The sequence below is a fragment of the Strongylocentrotus purpuratus genome, unplaced genomic scaffold (genome assembly GCF_000002235.5).
Source record: "Strongylocentrotus purpuratus isolate Spur 01 unplaced genomic scaffold, Spur_5.0 spur5_scaffold_11, whole genome shotgun sequence".
Taxonomy (NCBI): domain Eukaryota; kingdom Metazoa; phylum Echinodermata; class Echinoidea; order Camarodonta; family Strongylocentrotidae; genus Strongylocentrotus; species Strongylocentrotus purpuratus.
This window is the reverse complement of record NW_022145596.1, coordinates 3041926-3067203: the sequence shown is the minus strand read 5'-3', so window position 1 is coordinate 3067203 and position 25278 is coordinate 3041926. Positions and strand designations below refer to the sequence as shown.

The 25278-nt window shown below is 38.9% G+C and overlaps 2 protein-coding genes across 2 annotated transcripts; both read right to left on the bottom strand.

Annotated features, from left to right (window-relative positions):
* Nucleotides 1-722: 722 nt before the first annotated feature.
* LOC594557 (39S ribosomal protein L30, mitochondrial) lies at nucleotides 723-4001 on the bottom strand. Its single transcript, XM_793993.5, has 3 exons — nucleotides 3869-4001; nucleotides 2203-2403; nucleotides 723-1588 (listed from the first exon to the last, which is right to left on the bottom strand). Exons 1-3 carry the CDS (start codon nucleotides 3908-3910, stop codon nucleotides 1358-1360), a joined length of 474 nt encoding a protein of 157 aa, XP_799086.3. The 5' UTR covers nucleotides 3911-4001; the 3' UTR covers nucleotides 723-1357.
* Nucleotides 4002-7412: 3411 nt separating this feature from the next.
* LOC594552 (methionine adenosyltransferase 2 subunit beta) lies at nucleotides 7413-16416 on the bottom strand. The gene is made up of 5 exons (XM_030981234.1): nucleotides 16333-16416; nucleotides 10027-10141; nucleotides 9308-9460; nucleotides 8241-8434; nucleotides 7413-7592 (listed from the first exon to the last, which is right to left on the bottom strand). Exons 1-5 carry the CDS (start codon nucleotides 16414-16416, stop codon nucleotides 7413-7415), a joined length of 726 nt encoding a protein of 241 aa, XP_030837094.1.
* Nucleotides 16417-25278: the final 8862 nt, after the last annotated feature.

The following is a 25278-nucleotide window of genomic DNA, read 5'->3' as shown; positions in this document are numbered from 1 at the left end:
TATATATATATATCATTACTGGTGAAGTGATGAATAGTTATTTTTGTTCGTATATTCCTTGATTTGTTTACTACCTGGATCGGTTCTAGAATAATCTTGTTGAGGAGCTTTTTTTGCGAGGGGGGGGGGGGGGGGTGGGAGGGGGTGGTATAGATCAAAGATTTCATTTTTATATTTATTTAGTTTTTATTGGGGGAGGCACGACATCACTCCCACCCCTTAACGCCACTAAAACAGCTGTTTACTACACATTTAATTGTTTGGTCTCTTGCCAGTCCGGTTTCGTCATCCTCATTTACATCTTCCACTCATCTGTATCCACCATTGAACACATGTAGGGCCTACTCCTCTCCTCAACGTTCAAACAGCTACAACTCTTTTTCTTTTCCTCGCCACATATTGCTCCTCATTTGTATCTCTGCTTTTGACTGTTTTTGACTCCTCTTTCTTTCCATCCCACCCTTCTCTCTCTCTCTCTCTCTCTATATATATATATTCCCTTTCTACCTCCTCCTTCCCTCTCTTCCTTGCCATTATCCTTCTTCTTCTTCCCACCCTCTCACCCTTACCCCTCCCCTTCTCTCTAGTTCTTCTTTTCTATTGCTTTTTAATGGCCTATTGCTACTGGAAGCTTTTCAGTCTTCTCTCTATCTTTACTGCATTAGATTCATATAACTATTTTTTACACACAGTACAAAATATAAGAAAGAAGCCATTGCTCATTTCATTTTCACAACAGGAAAGTTCCAAAATCTTAGATAGTGTATTTGAATGATGCACTGACCTCATTGAATAATCCTACATACATATTTACATAAATGTATCTGCAGAAGCTTGCAAGAGGTAATATCATTTGTTGAGAACCTAAAGGGCATATATATCTTTGTTGAGAGGATATGAATTACAACAGACAGTATTTCATTTTATCCTCTTTCTTTCTTGGCAGAATATATGTAATGAAATAGGACTGGAAAATGAATTGCAGTTAATTCAACTTAATGTGTAAGCCCATGCTTTGTGATACTGTGAAGTTTTTGCTAAACAGGGTTTAATTATATGTTATCTTCTAACATGAAAATTCATAAATAAGCTGTTTTTCCCCCAAAAATGTCAGAAAACAAGGAAAAAAATCAATGTTACTGGATATTATCAGGGGCAATTATCATGTCTGTTTTAAATACACATTTAAACATTGTAAGACATATATAATCATAAGGGTGAGCACAAATAGGACCTTCTGCATGGGAATAATTACATCATCAATAATCCTTGTTCCAAATTATCTCATGGTTATCAAAGACATCCAATTCTAGTCTTCGTCAATATATGTCCATGATATCATGATATCACTAACAATCTAGCTCCTTTTCACATCAGCTCCATCTGATATAGCAGTCTTTTCCTCTCCATGTGGTTCAATTTTTCTTTTCACAATGAAATCTCCATTCCACTGGAGCAAAGTTTCCTCATAGTCCCCATCAGGCATTCCATAGACTGGATTGACAGGCTTGATGCGGATAAGGTGGCGGACGCGGGTCAGGAGGGAATTCACCAAGGGGGTGTTCTTGTGGATGACAGGCTTACGAGTCTGTTAAAAGATTGGGGATAACATTCAAATTGTTAATACCATAAATCATATCAACCATTCCTAAGCAATATCTACTGTTATCAATACATTTTCATGTTTTTTTGTTTTTTCAATCTATGAGTGACAACTTTCAAATTTGTATCCATCAGTTACTTTGAGAAATTGAGTGGCAAAATATTTTGAGGGAAAACTTGCTGATAAAGGTTTAAAAATATGCTACAGATAATCCTGTGAGTAATATTTGTGATACAATTTCAAGATCTAAAGGAGAGAAAAATAATCAAAAAGTTTAGAAAAGACTGCAGGTAACAATCTTAACCGTAAAGTTTTGCAACCAACATCTCACTTTCTGGTACAAGCTAAAATGTCCTCTCTTCATTTGACTGGAATCATAATGCTTTTAACAAAAAGGGAAATACAAAGTACAGAGCAATATACCTCATTGTTAAAAGCTAATTATTGAATAACATTCATACTATTAAATCCAAATTATCATTTACAAGAAAATAATCTTCCCTGTTATTTGAGCCAGAAAACTTGAGAAAATCGTGATTCACGTTCCCCACTACTGAAAATGCTATTGGATTAAATAGTGTTCCATGTTGTATACTTACATCCTCTAATCTTAGTTGTTTCATGATATCTCTCTCCCAGTAAGGCCTTCGTTTAAGTGATCTTATCCTCCATACTGCATGTAATAGATGAGGTTCTTTCTCTCCCTCCTGTGAACTATTGTTGTCTAGTGATGATGGGTGACTGCTCAACGACCTCGTCACTGGAAAGGTCATCCGTAGACAGGTGCAATATGTCTGTAGCTAGAGAATGATACACAAAAAGAGTATTTAATGAAAACAATGCTTTACAAATTATAAAATGTTTTCGTATTTTTTTTAATCAATTATTTATTCTGTAAAATGGCACACACTTTTTCCTGGTCTGAGCTCAGAAGTTGAACATCTCTTGCTGATCTTAGCTTCCAGTAAAAGGAGCTGTCTGTAGATGGAAGATCTTGTTTAAAATCTCTCCCCCCCCCCTCCTTTTCCCCCTCCCCCTTCCCCTCTCCCTCTCCCCTCCTTCTCCCCTCCTTCTCCCCTCCGCTCCCCTGCCCTCCCCTGCCCTCCCCTCCCACTTCCCCTCCTGCTCTTGATTTAGTCAAACTATTGTTTTCAATTATGCAGCTTGTACAAGAAAAAGAGATAATGACCACCACTATGATACTTTAGATTACATAATCCATCATGAATATAATGACCGACAGAACAGTATCATGAGTCTGTACATCACTCATGGGACGTGACTATACCTTTTTTGGGCTGTGTCGCGAATTCACTGCTGCACTAGTTCAAAATTAATGATATACCATATTACAAATATATATCCCTAGACTCTATGCAATGTAATGGAGAAAAAAAGAAAGATTTTAAAAAAAGAATAGAAAAGAGTGAGATATGCTCAGCAATGTCAGCATACTTCCAGAAGTCATCAGTTGACATCACTGAACATAGGAAATTGTTTCTTAAAAGAAATGTTTTAGACATGCTTTATTTTAAGCTGTGACTTGACTTTAGAATACCGCACCAATAAGGTTATGTACATAAACTTAGAACACCTAGGGTTAGAGTCTGGTCAATTTTTGTGGTGGGGTATTCTAAAGTTGCTCCCTAAAATGAGTGTGACCCATAAACCTTTGTATTTATTTACCATGGCATCAACACTAAAATCAATACCAGCAGTTTTTGCCCCTCTCATCTACACTTTTCAAACGTTTTTAGTCAAACAGCAATGTATTTGACTGCCCACTTTCCACCGGCCATCAAGGTAGATGAAAATAATTATTGTCAATGGCAATGCATTCGACATTTTTGACAAAGACAATCAACAAAGTCAAAACAAAATAAACAAAACAAAATGAAGATTGAATTTGAAGTGCTGCTTTCAATCATATTTAGTTTCTTATTCAGTGATAACCAAACATTTTCCTTTTTTAAAGACACATTCCTAGCACTAATGTGACACCAATCCTTCTCCTGGAGAGTGTTTTCGTAATTTTTCACTATCAATTCGTTGAATATATTGATTTCTGGCAGCCAGCTCGCGCTCGCAAGCTCAAGAAACACTCTAGCCTAACGCACTCTACACAATAGTCAAGGTATGGGACCAGATTAAGCATGATAAGCGTGAAGATTGCGAGCGTGTATAAAGTTATGCTAACAAGTTACATACATGTAAAATTCTTGCATTTATCCTTTAATAAGTTTAATCACATTCCACAATACTCACCACCGTCTGAGACATTAAGCTCTTCAAACCCGGAAAATTCATTTTAGGCACCCAAAGATATCCTGTCTTTTTATAAAATAATTTTCAATCGCAAAATTTGTCTATGGAATGCTCTTTGTGCAAGTGTTAAATACGTAATAATACACATGTCATATTCATATAACTTATCTCCCTCTCGGAACTTTTCTCACCGACACATATTCTCTTGCCAATATTCCCTCTTCATCCATCTACTTCTCTGTCCTTTTCTAGTCATTTTCTTTTCTTCAAACAAAGTACGATAAGCCCCTTTTAGCTGCAGTTGTCCATCTCATTTTCCCCCACTGTATTGTAGTATTTTTTAAAATTCTGTCCTTGACCTTGTAATCTAGTCCTTTATATTCATCTTTTAATCTTAAATCTTCTTTAGGTCGGCCACTTATAAGGGTCGCTTCCTTTCTGGCTGCTACCTGCCAAGCTGTTTGTACATTTGTATATTGTTGTACCACTGTATGTATTCTATTCTTTTTATTATTGTAAACTCAACTCTCAACAACTCAAGGAAATCTCCATTTTGTTTCTCATCTCGATCTGCTTCTCTCCTTTCATACCAACACCATAAAGTAAATTCAACAATTTGTTTGGTAAGTGCTTCACCAACAGTTCGTTCCACTAGAAATACCGGTTATATCTGGATTTAGATCCAGATACAACTGACCTGCTTTTGCTTTCTACCCTCATAGGTCTACAGTAAACTGAATGTTAGACTTAACTACCTTTTTTTTTGCAATTCATCTTAAGGTCATGAAAGATGTTATCTTTGAATTCCATTTATACCTGTGTTATCTTAATAGACATTAATTGGCTGGGATTTAAGAAACAACTTGCATGAAATGAATAATACTAACTCAAAATTTATTTAGAATATATTTTGTTTATTTGTTACGCATTGAACAGAGAACTACTGCACATTAAATACATTGAAAATAGAACTTTTTTTACATTATAAATTGAATACAGTGAAGCAATGGAAGACAATATATGGCAGTTTAATGAGCTGAATATTGTAAGCACGTTCTATCAACTCGGTTTCAGCCATACTCGTCTAAAAATTACAATACTCCAAATAGGTTGTTATTGAAAGAGAATTATGTTGAAGTGCAGATGTTAAGTTATTTTTCTTAACTATGATAACTAAATAACCCTCTTTGCACTTTACATATTATTTTACAAGACAATAAATATTATCATGCTATTCAATGATATATACATGACTGTTCTTGTTTATGGATAATTCTTTATCATTATATAGAAACACAATCACATTATTCGTTTTGATCATATAAAAATACAAAGTGTCTTGCTCAATTACATGTTAAATATTGCTAATTAATCAATTCTGAGACATAAAACAGGAGAATTGATCAAAATTTCAAATGATTATACTTTAGTCATCAATAAAACACTGCCAATGGATATAGGCCTACAGTTTACTTTGTTCTTTCTCTGCCATGCTCCACTGCTGATAGTGTAACTTTAACTTTTTGTCAATAATTCTGAAAAAAATGTACATAATGAAACTTGTCTCTAGATAATAATATCAAATCTCTAAATATTTGGATGTCACTATGCCTTAGCCCAGGGCCTCAACAAGAGGATTGTTGACCCATAATGTCTACAGCGACTCTTGATTCCTGGGAGGACAAACGGAACAAAGCTATATGGAAGTCAACTGAATAGTCTCCTCTCTGAGAAATAACATTTAGAATAGCTTACCAATCTGGAAAAGAAAAATTCCAAACTACCTAAGAAAATCAACTTGAATTCCATTTTACTCTTCATTTTACAAGCATTGTCATGCATCAACATCTAGATTAATAAATGCATTGTATGTATTTAGTACTCAATGGCATTTTTATTTAAGTTTGCAAGCAGCCTTGAGTTACAGAACTGGCAAAATATAATTTAAATAAATACCTTATAATAATAGAATCAAAATAACATTTACATTAAATGTTAACAATATAAAGTAGAGTATGATAAACAAATTGATAGCTAATTACACAAAAAAACGGAAGGAAAGAAGAAAGAAACAAATAAAAATGTTTGGACATTAAATATGACAATACAGTGTTCCATACCTGTATTTTAATGTTGATAATTTTCAGCGATGATGAAATCAAGGCCAGCAATCCAGACACATTGGGCCAGTTAAAAACAGAAATTATTGACATGTGATTCTGTTTAAGGCCAAGCTTACAGCCATCAAAATAATGACATTGAGGCCAGAGTACATAACTACAACATTCCTTTCCAGTTCATGTAATCAACAAGTTTATGTAATTTTCTTATTTTTTGTACAATGTATAAACATCCACGCTGTTTCCGTGGGAAATTTTTACACTCTACATGATCAACAATTGCAGAATGACTTTTAGACAGTTTCACTGTGAGCCTGATAACTTATACTACCACAACTTTAAACATACTCTGAAATACGTCAAATTTTAGACATTACGTGTCAATGTCGAATACTATATTCATATCAAGGTGTAGTCAAACTCAGCCAACATAAAGAGGATCAGGCTTACTATGAATCATTGGGTCATCGCGTTGGGTCACTTGGTCCTGTTACAGCTGACCTTTTGTGAAAACATGCCCCTTTATTGACGAAATATGGGGGGTAGTGTTTATGAAATAAACCCATCTCATCTACGAATGGTCTTGTCCAATATACACGACACTTTGTGAAAACCATACGGCAAGTTTACAAAAGGTCTCATCATCTTCCACTTTTGTTCACGAAAGGTCGTATAACGCGACCATCCAAATTTTTCAAAGGATCAAGAGCCCATCATACTGCAGCTTTCAATACAAGAAATAAATATCCAATAATCATGATATAAAAGAATACACATATTTTGTGGTTCTCCACTACCAATTAATGCTCATTATGAAATAAATCATTTTCATGCCATAAAACAACATAATGAAAAAACACAAATTTTAACAATTTTGCAAGTGGTCTCGATTTACAAAATTCACCCCACAGAATGAGTTTGGGGAATATGCAATGGTATTCGACTATAAACATTATTGTTAACACTTTAGGCTGGGAAAGTTTCTGCACTTTATATAGCAAGCATAAAGGAAAAGACAATCTAGCACACATTAGTTAATAATTTACATCATCTCCATTTCTTTATGATCCCACATTGAAATGATTGTTAGAACGAAATCATAAATCACACACATGTATTAATTTTTTAAATGCAGCGGTGAATGTTTGGTTAACCTAATTGCAATATATAGATACAAACTGTACCACACACTTCTGGGTAAAAACATGTAACTTGGCCTTGGTTTAAGAATATTATCTTTTCATTGCACTCATATGATTTACTCAAATATATTTATATCTTTTGGATATTCAGCATTCAGAGATATATTATATAATATAGAAAAATGAAAGTTATAATTGCTTGGTCCTAGATCAAATGAGGAGCCAAACTTTCTTCAATACCCTTCCGAAAAGAAGTATCACTAACTTTGACCCCTAGGTCAGTTACAGCTGAGATGTCCATGGATGCATTGTGGGGGCGTGGCGTGCCAGCAGAAGGGGGATCCGGGTTTGCGATGAGATGATCCTGGGGAGATTGAAGACATCAGTGATAATAAGAGCCATCTGATATCGAGTGAGTTGCTCAGAGGTGTTCCAATGCAGGATACCAGAGACCCTTTCTCCCTGGGTGGAAAAGAATATTATAAACAATTCAAGGTTCAATTTATCCCATCACAAAAGAAAGTTCATACATAGATTTCCATCTTTCCTCCTGTGCAAAAGCTCAATAATTACCTTATTTTAGACAGTGGCTTACCCAAATAGGACTTTGGTAAAATCGTTGTATAATTATTGTCCATTGCACAAGTTAATTCCAATTATTTGTTCCAGAGGGGACCCTAAACTTACAAGTTCTGCTTTTACCAGGGTCTCCTAGTCTTTCTTTTGGTTCACTTTGTTTTTATCTTTACCATAATTTTGTTTGCATTGTAAATGTGTAATGATCTAATGCTATGCTCTATGTGACATTTGATAGAAAGACGAATAAATATCTTTTCTTATCTTATCTTAACCTCTGCCTTTACTGTTTCATATATTCTTCATTTTTGAGAAATTGTTGCATACAGCAGGACTTTGAATGGTCATGATTCAAAGCCAATTGCCAAGAAGATCCTCACTTCTAATCAATTTCTGGTTACATGTACATCATATGTCACATGTGGCAAATGTAGAATTATCCATCACCACTTTTGATCACCACATAATATAACATACTCAATGCAGCATGAATTTCAAACTGATGATGAGTCTGGTATTGAACCCTAAACCTACCTTACAGTGCCTCTGGGCCAGTTGGAGTAACACTGAGGCCACATCCCTGACATGAGTTGGTCTTCTCTGCTGGTAGTCACACAGATCCTGGACCTTACTAGTATCCTGGATCTGATGTAGGAGATAGGTCGCTGCACTCTCATTCAATCTCTCTATGCTTCCATAGAGGAGGGGTAGTCTTAAGATCACTGCTCCTATCATGAAGAAGAAAGTACTCATTAGATTCAAATTCCCATAAGCACTTCAAGATTATATACACTGTAATAATAATAATTGCTAGTTCTTATATAGCGCTTTTCAGGACCGAAAGCCCTCGCAAAGCTCTTTACAGATATTATTACCCCAGTCATCGGATTCAGGCTTACCCGCACACAAGGTATGCACATTACCACTCCCTGGGGAGCATTCCAGCCAGGCGTAATTTTTACAAGCGCACACTTGCTAATCTAAGCACATTAGCTTTCGCATCCTACCGGGTACCCATTTAACACCTGGGTGGAGGGTGGCAAATGTAGATCAATGTCTTGCCAAAGGACATTAGTGCTGTGCCCTGGAAGAGATAGTCAGTTGCATAATTAATTGGAAGTGAGGCGTGAGAGTCTACAATATTTGGTGTACAATTTTTAAGATACTTAGTGGGAATACTGTTACGGACCTATCAGCGTCTCAATTCAATGGCTCCAGAATGTCTGAATGAACCTTGCTAAAGTATGCACTTTGTTTGGACCAAGTGTTAAAGGGAGCGGTCCTTTGCTTATGCTGCCCCTCTACTTTAAAACACTGGCCCATCTCATGTGAAGGAAGCATTCACAACTTATAAGTTTAAAACTCTCCTCAAAACATACCTGTTTAAACAGCATTTTGACCAAGTTACAGTCAGGCATTTACAGCACCTATTTCTACCTTTTATATTTTCTTCCGAAGCACGTAAAGATGCTATGGCAGTGATATGCGATATAAAAACACTGAATTTGTATTATTATAATTAGCTTTAGGAAACAATAATCGATTTCGGACTGTGTAGTGAATATTCATTGAGAAGAGTAGAGATTATGAAGATGGCTTACTGGGATAGTGTTCAAGAGTTGCTATTTCTCCATCACGCTTGCTCTGGCCATACTTGTTGAGTGGATTGGGGGCATCTGAGGGTTTATATGGAGGTTTTGTCCCATCAAAGACATAGTTTGTACTGATGTATATCAGTAAGATGCCAAGTTTCTCTATTGAATACAGTAAGCAAATAAAATCATAAAAGAAGTACTAGCATTTATTTCCTTGTTAAAATATAATCTAATATTGTGCCCAACATGTTTTTATACCCTTCAATGATAGTTTGATACACATCAGTAGCATTTATACATCCCTGACCTCAAGAAAGTTCATCAAATGGTGTAATCATGAGTATGCCCCCTCATCGATGTACATTACAGGTCAGATGTGTCTTTCCACCACAATAAGTCGATACTCACCATGATATCCATGATGGCAATTGCTTAATTTGCTAAGCTGCTTTGAAATTGTTATAATCAAGTTCGCCTGGAATCATTTTATTACTAATTCACATGGCTACTCTTTAAAACATTTACAGGAATGAATGACCTCCAAATAAACTGTCATTTCTTGGTTCAGATTTTTTTTTTTCTTTCATCTTTACTTAGTATAGATTACTTCACAGTGTATCACAAACCACAAGTCTATGACCATTGTGCTTCTACAGCTCGAAGTTAACTGATAGGAAATTTGAAAAATAGAAGAAGTTTAATTTATTGAACTTGGTATATCTCACCACAAACTGAAGCAATCACAGCTGTGGCACCTACATTGAGTTTTTGTACCGTCTGTGGGTCTCTCTCCACAACATCAGTTCTCCTTTCCGCTGCAGCATGAATCACAACATCTGGCTACAAAATGAATTTAAATGAAGAGATAAGCCATTGGGAAACATGTGGTCCTGCAAATAGCCTGTGGGAATTAAATAATCTAGTACCAAGTTATCACTGGTAATCAGGGCTCAAATTAATTGTTTGTCCACGGGGGCTCTTCCCCCCCCCCCCCAAAAAAAAGAGCCCCCGTGAGCCTTCTCACGGGGGCTCTTTTATTACTGACGGGGGCTCTTTTTTTATACAAATATCCATTGAATTGGTACCTATGATACTCCTCAATTATTTGCTATTTCTTCATTATCATTTCAATCAGCATTTTCCCTCTTACAAATTTACAAGCTACATAGCTGTTACTGGCCTGTGTATATAATATATATGCATACAACACTGATCTTTATGATGTCTTTTACATGACATATCTTCTTCTCCCCTTGCAAACGAAAAAGAAAACAAGGTCATTAAAAGGGATTAAGCGACAAATAATGATTGTGATTCATATTGATGCGAATATTTGTTTGAATAAGCATTGCTATTCACCCGAATCTTCTTTGTAAAACAACTTTTACAAATCTCAGCCATGCTTACTGAGTTGAGACGTTCCATTCAATTTAAAATACCCATTACATAATACACTTCTCCTAATCTCAAAGTGATCTTACAGCACAGTGGCAGAATTGCATGGCTGAGATTTATAAAAGTCGTTTTTACAAAGAAGATTCTGGTGAAAAGCATTGCTTATTCAAAAAAAATCCTTGCATCAATTTGAATCACAATGATTATTTGTCGCATGGTCCTTTTATTAAATAACCTTGTTTTCTGTTTTTTTTTGCAGAGGGAGAAGAAGCTATGTCACGTTAAGAAATCATATGATACCAGAACAAATGTTGATTATCAGAATGTCATTTTGGAATTTGGAATACCTCTATACAAATACCACATTGTCTTTAGCCTGTATCAGTATAAGTATGATCCAATATAAAGCTATTATTCTTTATTTAATTCAGTATAATGCTTTTCCTCAAAAATAGTTTTGCTATTTTTTTAGGGTTGAGACGCTAAGAAATGGTTTCAAATGTATATTACACGAACCCTGAACCATTGCAAAATGATGGTGGTTCTCTCTCTCTCTCTCTCTCTCTTTATTTTAATCATGCATTATCAACTACATATAAAGCAGCAACCAAAAACTTAGGGTTATCTGAGATAGGTGAAAATAAGAGTTAAAAAGAAAGTCATGCTAAAACGGCGCTTCACTCTCCCCCGCCCCCTGAAAAAATAAAATAGATTAGTAGTCCTCCTCTCCAGCATCCCCCTCCCCCCGCTTTAATATCACATTTTCACTTGGCAGCCCAAGGGGGCCGGGGTGGGAGGAGGGGGTTAAACCCCCTAACCCCCCCCCCCCCCCCCCCCCCCCCCCCCCGTAGATCTGCCCATGTTGCCATATCATTCCACGACATTTTGGTCTTCCTTTTCTCCTCAAAAGGGACTTTTAGATTTGCGTGGAAGTGGACATGCACGTGTTACGTCCTTTTAATCACTGGCAGTGCCTTAAAAGGAGGTCACACGTTGCAGTCCACGTTCTCATCATGCAAATCTAAAAGTCCCTAATATTGATTTACTGGTTGAGGTTCATTATTTACTGACAACAAAAAACTTCTCCAGGCCATGACCATGATTTCTCTACTGGCCTGGAATACTCTTGAACAACGAAGAATCTTTGCCCAGTGTGGAATGTTCTTCAAAATCCACAAGAACATGGTGAACATCCCACTTACACCTGGTATTCACCCAGTCTTGCACCAGAGAGAGCTACGTGGACACACCACACACCCATTTATTTTTCACCAGCTTCCCTGCAGAGTGGACTGCTATAAGTACAGTTTTTTCCCCCGAGTTATTCCCATATGGAACAGACTCCCAGCAGTAGCTGTAACATCTAGCTCGATTGCTGGTTTTCAGACCTCCGCAGTCCCGTCCATCATAGCCATGATGGGCATGCCCACCTGGGCCGTGTAGGGAGGGAAGCCATGAAGCCGACATTAATGTTCTCACCAGATGCACCCTACTTCTTCGTACTCTCCAGTTTACATGTCTTCTTCTGCACAATGTCTGGCTTCTTTTACTTGCACACATCACGCACTCACACACTACCACTATTACTCCACCCTGGACAGCTGTCAACGTAGCTTTTTGGGTGCAACAAATTCAAGATTCAAGATTCTGCCCTTGCGCGATCGCCTCCATCTCCAGCAGACATGGCGCGGCAGCGTGCACACGCACCGCAGTAGGCCTATAACCACTGCACTGCGAGCTGAATCGGTAATAATAGGCCTACTCATAAAACGAGATATCTTGCACGCTAATCTTAGTTCCATTTCATTGGTTTAAGGTTTGAAAATTGAAACTCAATATGGTGTTAAAGTTATAACAGAAAAGATAATCTTTATTTTATAATTCTACCGGCGCGATTTTTTATTTTGCAATCGCCCCCGTGAGCAACCTGACGGGGGCGATTATGTAGCTCACGGGGGCGAATCGCCCACCGCCCCCATGTATTTTGAGCGCTGCTGGTAATATACACTCACAAGATATAATCATACTAGCAGGACCCGCGGAAATCCGCGGGATTCTAGAGGGGGCGGGGGTGTAAATAGATATATAGAGTTTTTAAGAACTTTATTTGCCATTCAGGCCATTAAAAAAATATACATGTTTAGCGTCCCCGCCCGCTTCCTTTTTGAGGGCCACCTCCTTTTTTTTTTTTTAAACAGCTTCCCCGCCCGCTTCCTTTTTGGGGGCCGCCTCCTATTTTTTTTTTTTTGAAATTTTGTTGAATTTTTTTTTTTTTTTTTTTTTTTTTTGACAGAAAAAAACAGCGTCCCCACCCGCTTCCTCTCCTATTTTTTTTTTTTTTTTTGAATTTTTTTTTTTGATTTTTTTTTCTTTTTTTTTTTTTTTTTTTTTTTAAAGAAAAAAAACATGAAAAGCACTGCTAAAATGTATTTCTGATGTTAAAAAAGAAAAAAAAAAAATTGTCGGCCGCCATCTTGAAAAATAGCCTGAATGTCAGGGAAAATGTACTGAGCAGCCATTTTGAAAGAAAAAAAAAAAAAAAAAAAAAAAAAGGGCCTCCTCCTTCCCATTTTTCGAAAAAACAGGACGCTAAACATGTTTTTTTTTAAATTTGGCCTTATATAAAAAAAAATTAAAAAAGATCCAACTGTACCGGTAGTTATTCTTTAAGCCACTGGAACTGCGTAGAGTTCCGTAGTGTGGCGTACCGACTACGCAGAAATTAGGCTGCGTATTAATGGGAAAATAGTCCCTGCGTAGGTTATGCGTAGGCTGGCATACAGGTTTGCTTATATGGTTGCTTACTGTGTGGAAAGCTTTTACTGCTTTGACGATCTGGCGTAGGGTAGCATAGTGTTGCGTAAAAAGGCGTACTTTCTGCGTCAAGTTTCTACGCTGAAAGTACGCGAAAAAAATTAAACATGTTGACTTGTTTTCGTTCATCTTGCGTACCCCTTTCTGTCCCTCAGCATATAGTAACGTAGGCCAGCGTAGTTGGTAGCAACACTACGCAACTCTACGTATTGACCCCACGCCAATTAGTGACCCGCAAGTGTCACAAATAAAGTATTAAAAATATGCTCATCTGACCCTAATTAAACACCTAAAACCCCCAAGCTTTCGGGGGTTTATGGCCCCTTGAAACAAATATACACTCAACTCAGGGTTTCAGGTTTCCTTCTTCATAATTGCCTATTTAAAAAAAAAACATTTTTCTAGTTCAAAAAATAAGTTTTCATGCATTGATTTGATGCAAGAACTGTAACATAATAGACCCTAGATTGTGATTATTTCTGACCATAAATTTCGATAATTATTTTTCAAAGCAAAATTTTCACAAGAAAATCAGACAGTCGTTTAAAAACGTAGACATTAGTAATACTTTTACTAATTCTAAGCTCAGGTTTCGTAAATCTATTCACGAAACTATATTGAAATCGCGGCAATAATGATGCAAACCAACAGATAACAATTTCAAAGTGTCAAATCTCTTCGACTCGAGCTCAGCTTAGCTGTACTCACACACACACACACAGTGTAACTCCAGAAAGCTCGAACACCGGCGCCGCAGGCCTCGGACGCCTTCGGTGCGCGGAGCCGGTGTTGGAGCTTGCTGGAGTTAAATTGCAGCTCACACACACTGCACAGCAGCACTGCACTGACTGAAGGCAGCTTGCGACTGAATTGTCAGTCCAATGGTTTTCTTGTGAAAACTTTCCTTTAGAAAATGATAATCAAAATTTAGTAGCATGGCCGTAATAATCACAAAATAAGCTTTCATTTCATACCTCCATTCACGACACCTATATAAAAATCGCGGCAATAATGATGGAAATAGGTCCCTAAGTTTGGACGTGGACGGGAAGCTTCGTGTGTATCTCTGTGGCTCGTGCAGCTACTATACAATGGATATCCTATAGAAAGATGCTTTACTCGGGTAAGCCCGACCCTGTGCGTCGTGCATTTAATACGCAACTTAATGTGAGTGGACAGTCATCGGTCGTGTGTCTACGGATGTCATGTTGAATATCCATGAGGTAGCTCTGTCGTCACGCATATCCTGCATTATGCATGTCGCGTCTGTTTTCGCCCTGGACGTCGACACGGAGGAGGACCTCGGGCGGAGTATAGCCAATTCGCTAGAGTAGACTCTCCCGCGGACGACGGCACCGGTCGCCGGTACCCCGAGGGCAGGGTTCAGGAGGAGATAGCCGCACCAACTTGGGTCGGCGATCTCATTAAAAAACAATAGAATACAAAGGTTGGCGGAGACGTCGCGCCCCCCGCGGAGCCTTAGCGTATTACTATTATAGATTCCAAAAGCATATGTACCACTAACCCCTGCACTTCATGAATTATCCCCAGACAACCACTTCAGGACAACTTTCATCAGGGAACTATCCATTCCTTTTAAAACTTCTCCATATGACAATTACACCCTAACTGCCCTTTGTAGCTATTTCAGAGAATCATCATGTATATAAAAACAAGTGCAAGTCATTCAGATTTATTCTGAGTAAACTACAGCCAAACCTGTCTTAGCAGCCGTCTCTCTATCCAGCCGTCTCTCTATCCAGACCACCTGTCTATAGTGGCCATGAAGTTTGTCTCCCTCTAGGAAGAAGTGTATGTTGTAGAACCAGTCTACATGCAGTGGCCACATTCTCTGATTCCCTTTGGTGGCCTTGACTATAGTTCTGTGTGCCATTGTTTTTCCACATGTTTTCAGCTAACTTTACTAACAATTATATGCGACCTTTTCAAAGTCTCGATCATCACCTGATATTCTTTGATGACATCCTGCAAGGGTTCGGTGTCTGTCAAGTCAACTTTTTTGAGATTATCCTTTGCTCTGGTGTAAGCCAGTCCAAGAACATCCCATCCAGAGGCTTGGAAAGTTTTCAATACTTCCGGCCAAGGAGTCCAGATGCACCGGTGATTAGAACCTTCTTCATTGCATCTCACTCTCAGTTCTAATGTAAATCATGTAAATTCTGGAAAAGGGGACAAAATCATACAAAAAAGATGGACAATCAATAAAACCATCTTAGAACCATTTAATAAACAGCCTGTTAAATATCTGTTAAATGATTTTAATCACTATATTTTGCACCAGGGGAGGAGGGGAAGGAGGGTGAGGAGGGGAAGGAGGGTGAGGAGGGCAAGGAGGGAGGAGGGGGAGGGGAGGAGGGGGGAGGAGGGGGAGGGGAGGAGGAGGAGGAGGGGGGAGGAGGGGGAGGAGGGGGAGGAGGCCGGAGGGGAGGAGGGGAGGAGGGAGGAGGGGGAGGAGAGGGAGGAGAGGGAGGAGGGGGAGGAGGGGGAGGGCATGGGGGAGGAGGGGGAGGGCAAGGGGGAGGGGGAGGAGGGGACGATGGGGAGGAGGGGAGGAGGGAAGGAGGTGGAGGAGGAGGTCGGAGGGGAGGAGGGGAGGAGGGGGAGGAGGGGGAGGAGGGGGGAGGGGGAGGAGGGGGAGGAGGTGAGGAGGGAGGAGGGGGAGGAGGGGGAGGAGGGGGAGGAGGGGAGGGCAAGGGGAGGAGGGGGAGGGCAAGGGGGAGGGCAAGGGGGAGGGCAAGGGGGAGGAGAGGGAGCATATGGAAAACTTTGGGGCGAATTCGTTCATAAAATGGATTGCTCACCGGCTCGGTCAACTCTGCACAGAGCTTCGCACCAAGTCCCGCAGTGTGCACTGGCGCGTAACACAGATCACTGGGTGCGTCCATTATGACAAAATAGGGAGAATGGGTCTTGTTCATAACATGAACATAAAACAAGGACGATTTCATTTGCATGTTTATGTCTTTTAATGAAACTCTAAGACGACAAAAAAAAAATAACAAGACTTTAAAACTGTTGAAGATTGAATTCATATCGATAATTCAATATCAAGGAGTTCACTAATTATATATCTAACCCCACAATCAAATGGAACATTCCTCTCTCAGGGTCTGAGGTTTATGACGAACAATTTTACAAAATCCTTTGTGTTTCTTCATGGTCACTGGCAAATTACACAACAAATCCATGATGTATCACCATTTAATTATCATTACTACAGTCTACATGTCTTCTTCTTTCTATATTTAAAGTTGATACTCTAAGCAAATAAATGTCCCTTAATTTGTTACCTACGGCAAGTATATGTTATTTTTAAGTTTTTCAACTACTTAGTATATCACAAAAAAATTCTGTCTACTCGAAATCCTCAATTGAAATGTCTAAAATATCCGCCTCTCTTTGCATAGAAAATCAGTCACGACGCTGGTCTACTATTTATGACCTCACGTCCGGGAGAGAGTATATTCACCTACCCGGATGTTCCATAGCAAACATGTGCAGAGTGATACGATTTTCTGCATATTTTTGTTTCAAAGGTTGAAAAGTCTAATAAATCATAATTCTATGTACAATTCTTTACCTTCCCCTAGTACTTCATAGTATTAATATCAATTCCCCTTTTAAAAATTATGACATATACATGCCAACGATGTGCTATTAGTCAATATTTTCACCATGTAATTTTTGTTTTGGTGTTGAAATCGGCCCAGGCACGGAGTGAACAGTAGCTGTCTACCCATGCACAGTTCATTACCATACACTGCAGCGATCTCCCGATGGTTTCTTCTTCCTTTTTCCCATGTCTTTCGCCTTCCTTGGCCCTGAACATCCTTCATCTACCAATTCTGACACCGGTAGTCAGGAGCAAGTCTTTGTTAGTTGTTTTTCTTAGCTGGCAACGTCACTTTCATTCTCTTGCAATTGCCGATAAACATATAACTAGCGCACGTACGTTCCATCACAAGCAAGCAGCGCCTAGAGCAGCGGCTTGGTGTTACCTCCCGATTCTGCTCGCTCCACGAACGTTCATGCAAGAGCCGCATCACTCGCCAAAATATTATAGAGGAAGCGCGCTTGCATGATCTCGTTCAAGTTTGATATTTTACAACATAAAATGTTTAACTGGTACTGTATCCTTTTTTGAGGCAGTCACACACATCTATGATAAGTACTATCATAGTTCTAGACCTAATCGTTTTACAAAACTGCTCATGTACATCTGATGACAATAATTTATAATGCATCCGCCTATTCATAAGTGCACGATTTAACTTTAATTCCTAAGCAGTAAACTCGTCTTAAATCTCTACCAAATAGGTGAATATGAGGATATAAAAAGAAATCAGTGACTGGAAAATGTTGCTTCGTTATTCTTCATTCAAATGAAAACAGAAAATCCATCAAATATACTCCTTAACAACAACAAATCTAAGCTCTGACAGGATAGCATTTACGTAGGGATATCACTGCCATTCACTCTCACTGAGCCCATGACTCCCGTTCGTGACGTCACGGATAGAGGCCCGACTCTACGTGCACTTCCGGGTTTCAGACTTAGATATTTTGGTAGAGTTTACTCGAATAAATTCATTATTCTAAACTTGTTTTGTCGGGTGGACACCATTTGGTGTTATTATGGGGTTAAAAGCTTTCTATTTATGTAATTATCTCAGTATTTGGGATTGTCTTAGAGTATCAGCTTTAAGGTTAAAACTCACATATTGAAAGAAATAACTACACAAAATGGACAAGTTTGAAGAACATTCCGAGAGGAGATGTGCTGTTTCAAATCACATGCAACGCAAAAGTTCGCACGCTAATGTGTACGTCTATGGAACTCGTGTAGTGTGGCATTATGTCATGCTCTTGCGCAAAAAGGAGCATACATGAGAGACAGCAAATCATTGGATGCAAAAGTGCAACCTTTTCCTCTTATCCAATCAAAATGAATGATATATTACTGGAATCTTTGAAACCTCTGCTTCAATTTGATATGCGAGATGGTGCAATTCGCCGATCGAATCAGTTATACAGCCAAGATAAGTGTGGAGAGTTGACGGATTTTGGGCGAAAATCCGTTGACCTCCATAGAGAAAGTGTCGTGAAAGGTTTTTTTTGAACATTTTAAAGCAAAAAGTGCAACCTTTCCCCGCGAATGAAATTATTTCAAATTTATATCATCTTAAAGAGAAAACATTGAACTTTAAAATTCAGGCCGAGACGGTATTAAAAGTGGGTTCAGTTAGGCTGTTGCTGTGATTTAGCGTAGGTAATGCATGAAATGGTAAGGAATTTCACGTGTTGTAGCTCACGGTGCGACGCGTGCGGAGCAGATGAACGAAAGTTTTTCATATGGCAAGGGATAGGAGGGGAGGGCAAGGGGAGGGCAAGGGGAGGGCAAGGGGAGGGCAAGGGGGAGGAAGGGGAGGGCAAGGGGAGGGGGAGGATGGGAGGGGGAGGAGGGGACGATGGGGAGGGGGGGGAGGGAGAGGAGGGGACGATGGGGAGGGGGAGGAGGGGAGGAGGGAAGGAGGGAAGGAGGCGGAGGAGGAGGAGATGGAGGAGGGGGAAAAGGAGGGGAGGAGGAGGGGGAGGAGGAGGGGGAGGAGGAGGGGGAGGAGGAGGTGGAGGAGGGGGAGGGTGAGGGGGGAAGGAGAAGGAGAAGCTATGTCCGCGTCCGCGTCCGTTGCCAGTCAGCCAGCCAGCCAGCTCAAGCCAGGCTAAGCTAACTGCATGCTAAGGATGCCCGATGGATATGGGCGAGGTTTGCAAGACGTCACACTGCACTGCACTAATTTATCATATTTTCGGCTTTCAAAAATTAAATACCTCCACATATCCAACGTCAAAGAGCAGTCACCAGGCACCGCCTAACTGAAGTTCTGTCGAGTTTTGTTGGTTGGCGGCTCCAAAACCAAAACAGATGACACCCCGGCCGTGTGAGCTAGCTAGATGTCGCATGCGCGCAGGTCTGGTTTTGTTGTTCTGAGAATTAGATTCCAACAAGATTGCGTAATCGTGACACCGTTCGTAGAGGGGTAGGCAATCTTTTGGAACCTGTAGAGGTTTGCGCGTTGCGCACGTCACTACGTAAAGGAAATGTTGACGCCCCCTAATGAATATGCATTATGCTTGTGCCGACACGGCGTGTGTACTGTCCGTTCACGCTGTGCATGCATATCAGTTCTATCTAGGCTATGACAGCACATCTGCACTATATACTGATTCAAGAAAGGGAATATATGTATTTCACTACACTTGTATTGTTTTGAATACATTACTTGCATCTATACTTGCATCAATTAAGTTAGTGCATATGCATCTAACCTGTTCCAAACTGCATTTTGCGTGTCCCAAATTTATATCTTTTTCATAGGTGCATTGTTTGCATCAATCAAGTTATTGCATTGTACATGTTCCAAGCTGCCTTCTACGTGTTTCAAAATGTCTATCTTTCGGTAATTGTATTGTTTTGACTACACACTCCCATTATTCTAATTATTGCATTGTATATGTTCCAAGCTGCATTCTACGTGTACCAAAATTTCTATCTTTTGGTATTTGTGTTGTTTTGCCTACACACTCCCATCATCCAAATTATTGCATTGTACATGTTCCAAGCTGCATTCTACGTGTTCCAAATTTTCTATCTTTCGGTAATTGTATTGTTTTGACTACACACTCCCATTATTTAAGTTATTGCATTGTATATGTTCCAAGCTGCATTCTACGTGTTCCAAAATGTATATCTTTTGGTAATTGTGTTGTTTTGCCTACACACTCCCATCATCCAAATTATTGCATTGTACATGTTCCAAGCTGCATTCTACGTGTTCCAAAATGTCTATCTTTTGGTAATTGTGTTGTTTTGCCTACACACTCCCATCAATCAAGTTATTGCATTGTACATGTTCCAAGCTGCATTCTACGTGTTCCAAATATTCTATCTTTCGGTAATTGTATTGTTTTGACTACACAGTCCCATTATTTAAGTTATTGCATTGTACATGTTCCAAGCTGCATTCTACGTGTTCCAAAATTTCTATCTTTAGGGGATAATATTGTTATGCCTACACACTCCCATCATTCAAATTATTGCATTGTACATGTTCCAAGCTGCATTCTACGTGTTCCAAACTGTCTATCTTTAGGGGATAATATTGTTATGCCTACACACTCCCATCATTCAAATTATTGCATTGTACATGTTCCAAGCTGCATTCTACGTGTTCCAAAATGTATATCTTTCGGTAATTGTATTGTTTTGACTACACACTCCCATCATCCAAATTATTGCATTGTTCATGTTCCAAGCTGCATTCTAGGTGTTCCAAAATTTCTATCTTTGGGTAATTGTATTGTTTTGCCTACACACTCCCATCATTCAAATTATTGCATTGTATATGTTCCAAGCTGCATTCTACGTGTTCCAAAATTTCTATCTTTAGGGGATAATATTGTTTTGATTACACACTACCATCATTCAAATTATTGCATTGTACATGTTCCAAGCTGCATTCTACATGTTCCAAAATTTCTATCTTTGGGTTATTGTATTGTTTTGTCTACACATCACTCAGGTGCGGATCCAGGATTTTCCAGTAGGGGGGGGGGGCGGCGGAAATTTAAAAATTGCGCAGACCGTTTTTGTCCAACTCAATATACCAATACTGACAAGGTCATAATAGAAGCCCCATACCGGTACATCGGGGGGGGGGGGGGGCTATAGCCCTTTGCCCGAAAAAGTAATTTTCTGGTTTCACAATTCGGCTAGTGAGCGAAGCGAGCGAGCATAATATGTATTTTGTGAAAGTGTTATTTGTCACCAAAATAAACGAGAAAAGATTTAAAAAAAAAAAAAAAATTAATATTCGGGCAGAAAGAAAACGATTCTTTGTACCATTCTCGTCTCTTAATCCTTGTTTGAATTTAGCTTTCCCCCTTCAGCACGAGGCGTGGAAGCTTTTACGTTTTATTAAATTATTAGAGAAAGAAGATGATTCGTTGTTCCATTCTCGACTCTTAATCCTTGTTTGAATTCAGTTTTCTTTAAATTATTAGAGAAAGAAGACGATACTTTGTTCCATTCTCGTCTCTTAATCCTTGTTTGAATTCAGCTTTCCTCCTTCAGCACGAGGCGTGGAAGCTTTGACGTTTATTAAATTATTAGAGAAAGAAGACGATTCGTTGTTCCGTTCTCGACTTGTCAGAATTTCCAAAAATGTTGCTTTGTCTGCTCCTTTTTCGTCCTATGTCCTCTTACTGCCCCTACCGCCCCTAGCTACGCGCCTGCTTTAAAGGGAAAATGAAACAATCATGATTGTGATGGCACATAATTAGGTTAGTAGAAATGAAAGAAAAAACAGATCTATTACACCAACCATGGATAAATCACGGCCCGGGAGCGTCATATCATAGTTTTGTGTTATCGGGCGAGGGCCGGGGTGTACGTAGCGACCAAGCGAGATTTTGCAATGTTGAATGCTGAAATCATGTGTTCTAGAAAATCCCTAAGCTCAATATGTACGTTCTTTCCGCTAGATTTCTTTCTAGCTATATTTCTAAATTTCCTGGGGGACGTGTCCCCTATCGGATCTAGGATTGCCGCCCCTGTCCATGATTACTACCAACATGAGTTCAAATACAAACACAAGCGAGTTGGTTGTGAGCTGAATCCAAATGAAGGGCAAAATAAGAGTTGTGAAGCGCCCTACCGTTTATTTAAAATCTGACTGTTGAGTATTATAGCTTCTATTTAAAAGGGATCCAACATATTGTGCCCTTTTCAAATTTCTCACTAAAGAGTGATGACCTTTGTAGCGCAGGGGCTGTTTTTAACGTTTAACTTTGAATACGCGGCTCGAGATTTTATGCGGCCGGTGTGGCCTGGCCCCCTCTATTCAATAACGTTTGCCAAGCCTTCAGGAATGACATCCAAATCTCCGGATTACAGTTTTCCCTTATTCGTCGTTACTGTCACTTAGCGCCATTTCCTTTTCCTTCCCCCTTTCTCACCCGACTTTTCTCTTCCCCACCCACTCAGTGTTATCTAGGGTACGCGCAGGGGCGTCGCTAGACCTTTTTCTCTAATAATTTAATGAAAACTAAATTCAAACAAGGATTAAGAGTCGAGAATGGAACAACGAATCATCTTCTTTCTCTAATAATTTAATAAAACGTAAAAGCTTCCACGCCTCGTGCTGAAGGGGGAAAGCTAAATTCAAACAAGGATTAAGAGACGAGAATGGTACAAAGAATCGTTTTCTTTCTCTAATAGTTTAAAGAAAACTTAATTCAAACAAGGATTAAGAATCGAGAATGGAACACCGAATCATCTTCTTTCTCTCATAATTTAATGATGCGTCAAAGCTTATGCGCTTCGCCAGTAATGGGGGGGGGGGGGGAAACAGCGAGCTGCCCGAATATGAATTTTTTCTATCTTTTCTCATTTATTTTGGTGACAAATAACACTTTCACAAAATACATATTATGCTAAAATTTTTGCTCGCTCGCTTCGCTCACTAGCCGAATTGTGAAACCAGAAAATTACTTTTTCGGGCAAGGGGCTATAGCCCCCCCCCCCCCCCCGATGTACCGGTATGGTGCTTCTATTATGACCTTGTCAGTATTGGTATATTGAGTTGGACAAAAACGGTCTGCGCAATTTTTAAATTCCGCCCCCCCCCCCCTCCCCAGCTATTGGAAAATCCTGGATCCGCGCCTGAGTGATGTGTAGACAAAACAATACAATTACCCAAAAATAGAAATTTTGGAACACGTAGAATGCAGCTGGGAACATGTACAATGCAATAATTTGGATGATGGGAGTGTGTAGGCATAACAATATTATCCCCTAAAGATAGAAATTTTGGAACACGTAGAATGCAGCTTGGAACATGTACAATGCAATAATTTGGATGATGGGAGTGTGTAGGCAAAACAATATTATCCCCTAAAGATATACATTTTGGAACACGTAGAATGCAGCTTGAAACAAGTACAATGCAATAATTTGAATGATGGGAGTGTGTAGGCAAAACAATACAATTACCAAATGATAGAAATTTTGGAACACGTAGAATGCAGATTGGAACATGTACAATGCAATAATTTGGATGATGGGAGTGTGTAGGCAAAACAACACAATTACCAAAAGATATACAATTTGGAACACGTAGAATGCAGCTTGGAACATGTACAATGCAATAACTGGGAGTGTGTAGGCAAAACAACACAATTACCAAAAGATAGAAAATTTGGAACACGTAGAATGCAGCTTGGAACATGTACAATGCAATAATTTGGATGATGGGAGTGTGTAGGCAAAACAATACAATTACCCAAAGATATATTTGGAACACGTAGAATGCAGCTTGGAACATGAACAATGTAATAATTTGAATGATGGGAGTGTGTAGGCAAAACAATACAATTACTCAAAGATAGAAATTTTGGAACACCTAGAATGCAACTTGGAACATGTACAATGCAATAATTTGAATGATGGGAGTGTGTAGTTAAAACAATACAATTACCCAAAGATAGAAATTTTGGAACACGTAGAATGCAGCTTGGAACATGTACAATGCAATAATTTGAATGATGGGAGTGTGTAGGCAAAACAATACAATTACCCAAAGATAGAAATTTTGGAACACATAGAATGCAGCTTGGAACATGTACAATGCAATAATTTGAATGATGGGAGTGTGTAGGCAAAACAATACAATTACCCAAAGATATATTTGGAACACGTAGAATGCAGCTTGGAACATGAACAATGTAATAATTTGAATGATGGGAGTGTAGGCAAAACAATACAATTACTCAAAGATAGAAATTTTGGAACACCTAGAATGCAACTTGGAACATGTACAATGCAATAATTTGAATGATGGGAGTGTGTAGGCAAAACAATACAATTACCCAAAGATAGACATTTTGGAATACGTAGAATGCAGCTTGGAACATGTACAATGCAATAATTTGGATGACGGGAGTGTGTAGGCAAAACAATTAAGATATACATTTTGGAACACGTAGAATGCAGCTTGAAACATGTACAATGCAATAATTTGAATGATGGGAGTGTGTAGGCAAAACAATACAATTACCCAAAGATAGAAATTTTGGAACACGTAGAATGCAGCTTGGAACATGTACAATGCAATAATTTGGATGATGGGAGTGTGTAGGCAAAACAATACAATTACCCAAAGATAGAAATTTTGGTACACGTAGAATGCAGCTTGGAACATATACAATGCAATAACTTAAATAATGGGAGTGTGTAGTCAAAACAATACAATTACCAAAAGATAGAAAATTTGGAACACGTAGAATGCAGCTTGGAACATGTACAATGCAATAATTTGGATATGATTGGAGTGTGTAGGCAAAACAACACAATTACCAAAAGATAGAAATTTTGGTACACGTAGAATGCAGCTTGGAACATATACAATGCAATAACTTAAATAATTGGAGTGTGTAGTCAAAACAATACAATTACCGAAAGATAGAAATTATGAAACACGTAGAATGCAGATTGGAACATGTACAATGCAATAACTTGATTGATGCAAACAATGCACCCATGACAAAGATATAAATTTGGGACACGCAAAATGCAGTTTGGAACAGGTTAGATGCAACAACTTATATTGATGCAAGTATGAAGTCACAACAGTACAATACAAATATAGAAATGCACTAACTTAATTGATGCAAGTATAGATGCAATTATT

What these genes read in the sequence shown, in the direction of transcription:
- LOC594557 (XM_793993.5), bottom strand. Translation starts at nt 3,910, where the DNA reads ATGAATTTTCCGGGTTTGAAGAGCTTAATGTCTCAGACGGTG. An exon ending in GCTTAATGTCTCAGACGGTG is followed by an intron (nt 2,404 to 3,868) that starts GTGAGTATTGTG and finishes ATCATTCTCTAG; the next exon opens with CTACAGACATATTGCACCTG. An exon ending in AACAACTAAGATTAGAGGAT is followed by an intron (nt 1,589 to 2,202) that starts GTAAGTATACAA and finishes ATCTTTTAACAG; the next exon opens with ACTCGTAAGCCTGTCATCCA.
- LOC594552 (XM_030981234.1), bottom strand. Translation starts at nt 16,416, where the DNA reads ATGGACGCACCCAGTGATCTGTGTTACGCGCCAGTGCACACTGCGGGA. An exon ending in GTGCAGAGTTGACCGAGCCG is followed by an intron (nt 10,142 to 16,332) that starts GTGAGCAATCCA and finishes TTCATTTTGTAG; the next exon opens with CCAGATGTTGTGATTCATGC. An exon ending in TGTGATTGCTTCAGTTTGTG is followed by an intron (nt 9,461 to 10,026) that starts GTGAGATATACC and finishes TGTATTCAATAG; the next exon opens with AGAAACTTGGCATCTTACTG.